This window comes from Cricetulus griseus, chromosome 4 (genome assembly GCF_003668045.3).
Source record: "Cricetulus griseus strain 17A/GY chromosome 4, alternate assembly CriGri-PICRH-1.0, whole genome shotgun sequence".
Lineage (NCBI taxonomy): Eukaryota > Metazoa > Chordata > Mammalia > Rodentia > Cricetidae > Cricetulus > Cricetulus griseus.
In genome coordinates, this window is record NC_048597.1 from 134,775,702 (window position 1) to 134,787,380 (window position 11,679).

The 11,679-nt window shown below is 46.2% G+C and overlaps 1 protein-coding gene and 1 long non-coding RNA gene across 2 annotated transcripts in view; one reads left to right on the plus strand and one right to left on the minus strand.

Moving 5' to 3' along the window:
- The window catches only part of Tspan16 (tetraspanin 16), a 47,159-nt gene extending 37,392 nt beyond the window's left edge, over nt 1-9,767 (plus strand). Inside the window, 5 exon segments of the mRNA XM_027411632.2 lie at nt 721-843; nt 2,941-2,953; nt 2,956-3,092; nt 9,682-9,724; nt 9,727-9,767. Coding sequence (XP_027267433.1) covers nt 721-843; nt 2,941-2,953; nt 2,956-3,092; nt 9,682-9,724; nt 9,727-9,767 — 357 coding nt within the window.
- LOC118238671 lies at nt 4,604-8,080 on the minus strand. Its single transcript, XR_004769568.1, has 3 exons — nt 8,034-8,080; nt 6,907-7,544; nt 4,604-6,474 (listed from the first exon to the last, which is right to left on the minus strand). It is a non-coding gene; the product is annotated as an uncharacterized LOC118238671 (long non-coding RNA).
- Nucleotides 9,768-11,679: the final 1,912 nt, after the last annotated feature.

Here is an 11,679-nt window from a genome sequence, read left to right on the forward strand (position 1 = left end):
CGAGCACCATGCCTGGCTGCCAAGTGGCCGGTTTTAATGGAGTTGCAGCTAAAGTGATGATGTAGCCAGCTTGCAGGAAAGAGCAGGTGATTTTTGATATGTTTAGAACTATCAAATGAATTACATTGAGGGTAGTCAAATAAAATAGACCACTCCACCACAGTCACTGCATAGAAAGTGGTTAAGTTTGACATAAAACATGTTGAATGTTACGAAAACAAATATTGTACTGAATTTAGTCTCTCAGGAAAAAAAATAAATTACTTTGTTGAAAAAAAAAAAAGAGCAGGTGATTCAGGTTCTGTGATTACTCAGTGGACCAGGTAGATGTGCTGGCCTTTGAACTCCTGCTCTGCTCTTCTCCAGACAGTACCATGTCAGCCTCACCGAAATGATTCTAGCCCTTCAGAACTGTGAGGAAAGGAGAGAAAGTGAAGGTAGCCAAAGAAACCCCTTGACTTCTAGCTCCAAGAAATAAACCTCAGTAACTCTGGCACCTGAGGCAGAAGTAGGAGGGTCAGAAGTTCATGGTCAGCTTTGGGTATATAGTGAATCTGAGTCTAGCCTGAGGTACATGAGACCCTGTCTCAAGGAAAAGAAAGAATAAGGGAAGGAGAGGGGGAAAGGAGGGAGGGAGGGAGGGAGGACCAGAGGCAGGAGGCTCTCTTCACCAGTGGCTCTTTCTCCCTTGGCATTTCTGCTTCTGGCCTCTCCCGGAAGGATCTGGCCTCTCATCTTCAGGATGTGGCCTTGGAACACACCTTTCTGACCCTGAGGAGGAATTATCACGGATACAATGAGCCAGATGACTTCTCTACACAGTGGAACATTGCCATGGAGAAGGTGAGTCATGCCTTTTATAACATACCGCTGAAATAGATATAGTGGGAAATTGATCATTTTACCTTTTCTTGTGTGGGGTACCTTAGACAAACAACACCAAACTCTTCTCCCAGGTGTAAGCATTGTGACAGATTGGATGAGATGGACAGGGATAGATTCTGGCACTTGGGAGTCACAGAATACTGAGTGTTACAGATGGGATGGAAAGGTATTCTGGCACTCAGAGCCAAAGAATACCACAGGTCACAGTAAGCTTAGTTGCTTACAGCCCTGCTTCAGGGGAAGGCTTCCCCAGTGTATCAGCTCTGCTCTGGCAGGGGAGGGCTTCCCCAGTGAAGTTATAGTTTGGCTTGGGTCCCAGGAGTGTAGTGTAACAACTCCTCTTTGCTAGGGGAAGGGTTCCCAGGTGAAAGTGTTATAGCCCTGCTCGGCTCTGCTCTGGCTCCCTGAAAAGTTGTTATTTCTCTTCCCCACTCCATTCCCACAAAGTAAGGTCTCACCCAAACCTCATTCAAGAGATTTATTTGTGAGGGAATAATTCAGGAGAGTGGCTGCCTCTGCCAGGGTGGAAGAGGACAGCAGGACAGACTGACAGGCACAAGCTGAACAGACACGGAGGGGTATGTATGTGTGTGTGTGTGTGGTATATAGAGGGATTCTTAGGGGCAGAGTTTTTCCAGGGAGATTTCCAGGGTGGGGATTGGTCAGATTTCAATCCCTGAGGTCAGAATGGCTAGATCTCCTGCTCAGGCATTGGTTGGTTTTCTGCACAGGTTTAGGGTCAGATTTGGCTTTGGTTTCAGGGCCAAAGTGTGTTTCCTTCACTGGTTCTTTTTAGTCTTTTGGCTCTAATTTTAGGGCCAGGGTGTATTTCTTTCATTGGCTCTGACTCCAGGACCAAAGTATGTTTCTTTGGCTCTGCTCAGGGTGTGTTTCTTTAGCTGGTCCTTTTTCCTTACACCAGGCACATTTCAACTGTTTAAAAATGAGTCTCATGTAGCTGACCAGGCCTTGAACTCACTCACTCAGCTGACAATGGAGGTGCTCCTGCAGGTGCTACCCCAGTGTCCAGCCTTCTGAATAGATGATCTCAAGCCCCTTGAGAAGTCTGATGGGCAGTCACCATGATAGAAATGAGCCCCAGTTAGTTCTCTGAAGACCTGCATGTCCAGAGTCAGATATCTGTGGATTGAAAAGAGTGAACAAAGATGGCAAGACGGCTTAGTAAGTAAAGGCGCTTGCCATGTACCTCACAGTCTGAGTCCAGGCCCTGGAACCCTCATGGCAGAAGACAAGAGCTGACTACTGAAGTTGTCCTCTAATCTATACACTTGTGTCATAGCACAAATATGCAATAATAATAATAATAATAATAGAGAAATAAAAGTAGAGAAAATGTAGACTGGGCATGGTGGTGCATGCCTTTAATCCCAGTATTCAAAAGGCAGAGGCAGGCCCTGGTCTACATGCCAGCTCCATGCAGCCAGGGCTACACAGTGAGATGCTGTCTCAAAACAAAACAAAACAAAACAAACATTGTCTTTAAAAGGACTTATGCGGCAGGTCACACTTGCAATCTCAGCACATGAGAGGCTGAGGCAGGAGCATCATCGTGAGTTCAACTACAGCCTGAGCGCAGATTGGGAGGTAACCTGGACAGGTCCTTATGAATTACAGAAAAGAGGCTAGTTTCTGCTCTATTCTGTGGTGTCAGAGCCCTGGGAGAAGAGTGCGGTGACTCTGGAGTGACAATGACTTTCTTGGTGCTGCTTTATCATCTACAGGGGAGTCTAAATAATGTATGTGAGCAAGTGTGTCCAGGAGGACATCGAGTGTCCTGCTCCATCACTCCCCACCTTGGTCCCTGGAGGCAGGGTCTCTCACTGAATCTGGAAGCTAGACTGGCAGCCGGCAAACCCCGGTGATTCCCCATCTCTGCCTCCCAGCACTGGAGTTACGGGCACAAAGGGCATGCCTGGCTTTTTTCATGGTTGTTGGGGATTCGAACTCAAGTCCTCATGCTTGGGCAGTAAGTGTTCCTCCCACTGAGACACCTCCACAGGCCTTGGGGAGTCATTAATTCCCCTTCTCTTGCAGCTGAAGTGCTGTGGGTAAATAATTACACAGATTTTGCTGGCTCTCCCTTTCAAGTGACAGCTGGCCACACCTACCCCAGGGGCTGTTGTAAATCTATAGGCAGCGCAAACTGTGATGCGCATAGTATGTCCTCAGATCTCATCTACCAAGAGGTAACTTAAACATTTTATTGTGTGTTGTCTTAGAGACTCCAGGAGCTCACAACTGTGGGAACTGCGCCCAAAGTTGGGGGGGGGAGGGAGAGAGAGAGAGAGAGAGAGAGAGAGAGAGAGAGAGAGAGAGAGAGAGAGAGAGAGAGAGAGAGACTCATTGACTGTTCAGCTCATTTTGATAACATCACTTTGGGCTAACAAGTCTGCTTCCCGATACTGTGACAAAACACTGAGATTATCAGCTGAAAAAGACGGAATAGTAATTGGTCAGGGTGGCTCAAACTGATAACCCTCAGCACTGAGGAGGCTGAGGCAGGGGGATCAATGAGTCTGGCCAGCAAGATGCTTAGTGGGTACAGGCTTACTCCCAAGGCCGACACAACCTGAGTTTAGTCTGTGGGACAATTCCATATGCCCACCATGGCATGTGTACCATGAGCATGGGCATATAGTCAGGAATTAATAAGGCTGGAGAGATGTCTTGGTGGTCGTTCAATGCTCTTGTTCTTGTAGAGCATCTGGGCTTGAGGCCCAGCACCCACATGGTGGCATAAAACTGTACATAATTTCAGTTCCAAGGGATTGGATACCTTCTGTGGGCACCAGGCACTCTCACGATACATGTACGTGTCACTGGTTGCTTTTATTTTACTCTTTGGGAGGCCCACCCCCCGGCTCCCAAATTAATCCCAAAGAGGCTTATTCTCATTTATAAATGCCTGGTTTAGTTTGGCTTATTTCTAACCAGCTTTTCTTAAATTATCCTGTCTAGGGGCTGGGGAGATGGCTCAGAGGCTAAGAGCACTGGCTGCTCTTCCAAAGGTCCTGAGTTCAATTCCCAGCAACCACATGGTGGCTCACAACCATCTATAATGAGATCTGGTGCCCTCTTCTGGTGTGCAGGCATAATGCAGGCAGAAGACTGTGTGTGTGTGTGTGTGTGTGTGTGTGTGTGTGTGTGTGTGTGCGTGTTGTGTATCTTAAAAAAAAAGCCATCAGTGTTGGCACACACCTTTGATCTCAGCACTTGGGAGGCAGAGGCTGGCAGATTTCAGTGAGTTTGAGGCCAGCCTGGTCTACAAAGTGAGTTCCAGGACAGAGCCAGGAAAGTTACACAGAGAAACCCTGTCTCAAAAAACCCAAAAACCAAATAAATAAATAGATATCCTGTCTATCTTTTGCCTCTGGGCTTTTACCCTTCTCTATTTCTGTATATCTTTTCTTTACTTCTTACTCCATCATGGCTTGCTGTGTAGCTGGGTGCCTGGCCCCTGATGTCCTCCTCTCCTCCTTTTCTTGATCTTTGATCTTTTCCTCCCAGATTTCTCCTCCTGTTTGTTCTCTCTGCCTGCCAGCCCCACCTATCCTTTCTCCTGCCTTGCTCTTTACTAGACCAATCAGGTATTTTAGGCAGGCAAAGTACACAGCTTCACAGAGTTAAACATATGCAACACATCTTTACATCATTAAACAAATGTTCCACAGCATAAACAAATGTAACACACCTTAAAGTAATATTTCACAACATACATGCATACATGCAAAATACCCTTACACTTAAAACAAAATTAAAAAAAATTAATTGAACAAAAAGAGTGACTGAGGGCCACAGGAGTGAGGATAATCTTGGGCCCCATTGTTGTTAGTGTTCAGAGCTTCCTTTCCTGGGACTAAGAGGAAGGGGTTTGATTGCTAAGGGGCTCAGCACTGGTGGGTCCTTGTTTTGATTGACAAGATTGGGCTAAAGGAACTTGGCTCTATTGTGTATTCCCTTTCCCATGAGGCCTCTGATTTCACTCTAGCACACACTCTATTATGTATACATATGCACATATAATATGTATAAGATGGTAAATAGGGGACTCTCCCTGAAAATTCACTTGAGGCCACAGTCCACCTTACTGAATGTGAACCATAAGCGGCCCAGGCTGGACTGACCTCCTCACCTCACACCCAGATACACTGAGAAATTCATTTGAATAGAAACTCTGATGGTCATCAGGGAATGGAAAACTATTGCTTTTGTGTGCTTGTTTTTAAATTATATCATTTATCCATTTAGCGGGGCACACATGTGCCACAAGGCATATATGAAGGCCAGAGAACGATTTTCAGGAATCAGTTTTCTCCTTCTGCCATGTGGACCTTGGGGCTTGAACTCAGGTCTTCAGCCTTGGCAGCAAGCGCTTTACCGGCAGAGCTACATTGCCATGGGTGCATCGTTAGGAAAGGGGTGTGGGTACATGGTTAGAAGACTGTGTATTCCAGTCCCCTCTCCCATAAGACAGAGAGGAGAAGCACCCAGCTCACCAGACTGAGAGATGAATGAGAAAATACAGAGAAAGGAATGAGACGTTGAATATAGTTCATGCAGCCCTTCTATTCATTCATATGTAAAGAGTACTCAGAAATAAGAAACACAGGCTCAGTGCGGGAACATATCCTTAGTATGTGTGAAGCCCTGGGTTCAGGCTAAGAGACAGGAGAGAGGAGGAAGGAGAAAGAGGGATGCATATACCCATGGGGAGGGTAAAAAGGAAAGAGGAGGAGAGAGAGGAGGAGGAGGAGGAGGAGGGATGCACTTGCCCATAATCCCAGCACTTTGAAGGTTGAAGCAGAAGCCAAGCTTGAGGTCAGCCTGGGCGATATACTTAGATACTATCTTAAGTAAACAAACAAGTAAATAAAATAAATGAAACCAAGGCTGGGAATGTAACCAAGTAAGTAGTGTGCTAACCTAGAATGCATGAGACCTTTGGTTTGGTCCCCAGGACCACATAAACCAACTGTGTTGCATACACTTATAATCCCAGTACTTGGGAAATGAGGAGTTCGAGGTCATCCTCCACTATATAAAAGAGTTCTAAGCTAGCCTGTGCTATGTGAGACCTTGTCTCAAAAGAAAAACAAAAAACACGGGGACTGGATAGGTAGCTCAGTGGTTAAGAACACTTGGTGCTCAACCAGGAAACCTGAGTTCAGGCTCCAACACCCACAATAGGCAGCTAATGAATGCTTGTAACTGGGTTTCTATTACTGTGCTTAAGAAAACCATGACTAAAAGCAACCTGGGGAGTAAACCTGGGTTTATTTCACTTTACATTTTAGCTTATCATTGAGGGAAGTCAAGGCAGGATCTAAAGCAGAGGCCATAGAGGAACACTGCTTGCTGGCTTATTCACGGCTTGTTCAGCTTGCTTTCTTATACAAGCCAGGACCACCGCCCAGAGAATGGTACACCCAACAGTGGCTATACTGGCTCCTCCCACATCAACCATCAATCCAAGCAGATGCCCACAGATCTACCCACAGGACAATCTAACGAAGGATTTTCCTCAATTGATGTTCCTCTTCCCGATGACTCTAGCTTGTTTCAAGTTGACTGAAATACAAAATACCACTTGTCAGTTTGATGTACCAGTACAACACAATTAAACCACACCCTTCCTTTCTTGTTTACCCCAAGATCTTATATTAATATCACAGTAGCATTGCAATTGTTTCTTGCTTTTTTTTTTTTTTTTTTTGAAAGACAGCTTCTCTTGTGTAGCCCTGGCTGTCCTGGAACTCACAGGGATCTGCCTGCATTGGCCTCCAAAGTACCAGTATTAAAGTTGTGTGCCACCACCGCCCTGATTTAAAAAAACAAAACAACCAAAACATTCTACATTTTGACTTTTAAAAGTCCCATCATCCTTAAAAATTCAAACACCATACAAGTAGTCTCTTTTAAGTATTTAAAGTCTCTCTAAAAATCCAAAATGTCTTAATGGGGGCTCCTGTAAAAAAAAAAAAAAAATTTAAAGTTACATACTGTCTTACTCCAAGAGGGAAGAACTGGGTCACATTCAAACCAAAGCAAAACCACAGACCAACAGCGTGAAGCTCAGTGCTGGAGGTCTGAGACTCTTGATCCAGGTTCCAGAGGGCCGTGGAACTCCCCTCTTGGGGTCTGATGCTCACATAGCTCCTCTCACAGACTGAGGTCAGCTCCACTCCACAGCAGCTGCTGCCATTGCTGGTCATCCCATGGGATTGGCATCTCCAAAATGCTTGGGTCCCCATTGCAACTGGGATGGCATTTCAGTAGTCTCTGCCAGGCACTCTTCAGGGACTAACCCTGCCGGATAATGCCAGCCGAAGGCGCTCTCCAGGCTCCCTTCAGTACCGGGCTCTCTGCAGCCACTGGGGCTGCACCATCACAGTGGCCTCTCCCGGCCTCGCCCAGCGCCCAGCGCCCAGTCTCAGCTGCGTCCCATGACCCTCTTGTCTTCAAATCCAGTACTGCCTGGGAAGCTCACACATTACCAAGTTCAGATGCCAGCATGAGGTACAGCCTCGGCCGCCTCTGGACCACAGCATCTGAGTGCTGATCAGGAGGATGCACTTTTCCATAGATGTCTCAGGGATGCTGATCTCTTCTTGTCTCAGCTGATTCTTCAGCCCCAGCTGCTAAGGATTGAAGGTTACAGTTTAGTGCTTTTTTGTCTCTTGTTAGTCACAGCCAGTCTTTTGAGTTCCAGCTAATCAGAGCTATAGACTTTTGCTTGTTTGTTTTTCGAGACAGGGTTTCTCTGTATTGCTTTGGAGCCTGTTCTGGAACTCGCTCTGTAGACCAGGATGGCCTTGAATTCACAGAGATCCGCCTGCCTCTGCCTCTGCCTCCCCAGTGCTGGGATTAAAGGCATGTGTGCCACCAACACCAGGCTGAGCTATAGATTCAATTCAAAATGTTAAATGGCTCTCATAGAGTCTTTAAGGGCCTCTCAAACTTCCCTCTGAAATTTCACAAGCCAGGCCATCATGCTATGTACTGCTCTCAGAATTTTCTTCCAAGTTCCCAAAGCACTCATTAAATTCTTATCTTATTTAGGGTTTTTATCACTGTGATGAAACACCATGACCAAACACAACTTGGGAGAAAGGGTTTATTTTACTTACATTTCACAGAGGGAAGCCAGAGCAGGAACTTGGAGGCAGGAACCGATGCAGAGGCCATGGAGGGGTGCTGATTTCTGGCTTGCTCAGTCTGCTTTCTTACAGAACTCAAGAACACCAGCTCAGGGGTGGCACTACCCACAATGGATTGGACCCTCCCCCATCAATCACTAATTAAGAAATTGGCCCATAGGCTTGCCTACAGCCTGATCTATTGAGGCGTTTCTCTCATTGAGGTTTCCTCCTCTCAAAAAACTAGTCAGCACAGCTCTGAACATTCAATGGCCTTTCTGGCCCATAGTTCCAAAGTCCTTCCACAGTCTTCTCAAAAACATGGTCAGGTGTGTTACAGAAATACCCTACTCCTGGAACTAATTTCTGTCTTAGGGTTCCTTTCTTTCCCTCCCTTCCTCTCTTCCTCCCTCCCTTCCTCCCTTTCTCTTTTGGATTTTTGAGACAGAGTTTCTCTGTGTAGCCTTGGCTGTCCTGGAGCTAGCTCTGTACACCAGACTGGCCTTGAACTCAGAGGTCTGCCTGCCTCCACCTTCCAAGTGCTGGGATTAAAGGAATGCACCACCACCACCTGGGGCTGTCTTAGGGTTTCTACTGCTGTAATAAAACACTATGACCAAAGAAACTTGGAAGGAAAGAGTTTATTTGTGTTACAGGTCATAGTCCATCACTGAAGGAAGTCAGGGCAGGAACCTAGAGACAAGAGCTGATGCAGAAGTCATGGAGTTGTGCTGCTTACTGGCTTGCTTTCCATGGTTTAGCCTGCTTTCTTATAGCACTCAGAACCACCTGCCCAGGGATGGTACTGCTCACACATCTATCATTAATCAAAAATTAAAAATGTCTCATATATCTGCCCACAGGCCAATCTGATGGAGGCATTTTTTTCTCAACTGAAGTTTCCTCTTTCCAGATAATTCTAGTTTGTGTCATGTTTACAAAAGTCAACCAGGACAGGTACCCTCTTTTGGCCTCTGAGGGACATGCACACATGCTTAAGCGCTCTCTCTCTCTCTCTCTCTCTCTCTCTCTCTCTCTCTCTCTCTCTCTCTCTCTTCTCTCACCACACACACACACACACACACACACACACTAATAATAAAACAAAAATTTAAAACTAAAACAGAAGAAAAAGAAGGGAAAGAGAAGCCAGGCATTATGGTCCACAACTTTAATCCCAGCGCTCAAGAGGCAAAGGCAGGCAGATCTCTGTGAATTTGAAACCAACCTGGTCTACTTAGTAAGTTCCTGGACAGCAGGGACTATATAATAAGACCCTGTCTTGGAGGGGAAAAAAGAAGAACAAGAAAGGGAAGAATTAACAGCTGATTCATTCCATGTGAATTCTTGAAGTCCTTACAAAACTCTCATAGTATTGGTCCTGTTGGGGTTGGGGCAGCCAAGGCACAGAGAAGCACCTTAACTTGCCTGAGATCACACAGCCCCTGAGGATGGGCTGACTGGTCACACCCATTCTCTAACACAGATTGGGAGAAGGGAGTGAAAAGGAAGCCAGGCCACACATGAAAGAACCCCAGAACTCTACCTCTTCCACAGGGACAGGAGTGGCCAAAGGGTGGGCTTCAGAGAGCCCTGGAGTTCCTGAGCTGCTAACAGCTCTGGCCTATCTGTGTCTCAGGGCTGCTTCGTCAAATTTCTGAGAATCACCAGGACCCAGAGCTTCCCCTGAGCTCAGTCTCCTTGGGAGCAGCAGCGGTGCAGTAAAACCCCACCTCTCTGGAACAAGTTCAACTTTGAAAAAAGTGACATCAACTGATTTGGTTGTGTGCATGCACATGCCACAACACACGTGTGGATGTAAGACAGAGGACAGCATGCTAGAGTCGGTTCTCTCCTTAAACATGTGGATCCCACGGATCAAACTTGGGTCATCAGGTTTGGTCACAAGGTCCTGTACCCACTAAGCCATCTCACCAGCTCCAGTCAAACTCTTTATGGAGAACACAGAAAATGCTGAACAGTGTTCTAGGGGCCAGAGACACGGCAGTGAGGGAAAGTCTGAAATCTCTGCTGTGGTGGAGTCAAGAGTCAAGAGAAGACAGAAATGTCTCAGTTCAAAACATTTGATGACTAGCCAAGGAATGGTGATGCACAGCCTTAATCCCAGCGTTTGGGAGCAGGCGAATCTCTGTGGATTTGAACAAAGGGAGTTCTAGGATATCCAGGGCTGTTACACAGAGAAACCCTGTCTTGAAAAACAAAACAACAAAACAAACAAACAAAAGCCCTAACATTTTCTTGTGATATGAGCAGTAAGGAAGCCAAGATGGCTTCTCTGAGGAGTTGTTACCTGGCCTGGTGCCTGGGGACGTGAGTACAAGTTTATCATGGGGCTGGAAAGATGGCTTTGTGGTCAGAGAGCCAGCAGCACCCACAGCTCCAGATCCAGGGAATGCATCACTCTGGCTTCTTTGGGCACCTGCACCTGAGTGCATATAGGCCCACACAGGCAAACACACAAAAATAAAACTAACTCGTACTGGGTGTTGTGACACAGAACTTTAATCCCAGAACTTGGAAGGGAGAAACCAGGGGAATCTCTGAGTTTGAGGCCACCTTGATCCTGTGGCTAGATGAGAGTGAGCCAGGGGGTATATTGACACAGATCATTTGTGACCTGTGGGCTCAGGGAGAGGTTTAGCTCTTATTTGTTACAGAAAGTTGTAGTAGGCTTTCTAGGATCGGGCAGGCCCCAAATTATAACATGGAGACTTCTTATTAATTAAAAAGCTTGGCCTTAGGGCTGGAGAGATGGCTCAGAGGTTAAGAGCCCTGGCTGCTCTTCCAGAGGTCCTGAGTTCAATTCCCAGCAACCACACAGTGGCTCACAACCATCTATAACGGAATCTGACCTCTTCCAGCCTATAGGTATACATGAAAGCAGGGCACTCACATAAAAAGTAAACAAATATTAAAAAAAAAAAGCTTGGCCTTAGCTTAGGTTTGTTTCTAACTAGCTCTTATAACTTAGATTAACCCATTTCTATTAATCTATGTGCTGTCACGTGGCTCATGGCTTTCACCTCTCCTCCTGTATGTCCTGCTTCCTCTATGTCTACTCTGGCATCAGTCCCATGCCTAGATTCATCTCTTCTTTTCTCTCTGCCCAGAAGTCCCACCTAACCTTGTCCTGCCTAGCTATTGACTATTCAGCTCTTTATTACACCAATCAAGAGATGCCTTGGCAAAGATATATCTTCACATATTCCACAACAGAAAGTTATGGAAGATTTGTGTCTTCCTTCCTTCCTTCCTTCCTTCCTTCCTTCCTTCCTTCCTTCCTTCCTTCCTTCCTTTTGTTCTTCCAGCATATTTGCCTATACGTCAGAAGAGGGCACCAGATCCCACTATAGATGGCTGTGAGCCAACATATGGTTGCTGGGAATTGAACTCAGGACTTCTAGAAGAGCAACCAGTGCTCTTATCCTCTGAACCATCTCCAGTCCCCCACCCCCTTTTGAGACGGTTTCTCACTAATTATCTCTGGCTGACCTCACTAGACCAGGCTGGTCTCAAACTCACAAAGATCTACCTGCCTTTGCCTCCTGAGCACTAGGAATGCCTGTGTGATGCCATGCCTGGCTCCTTTTCATTTTCTGATTCCTAGGATGGTCCT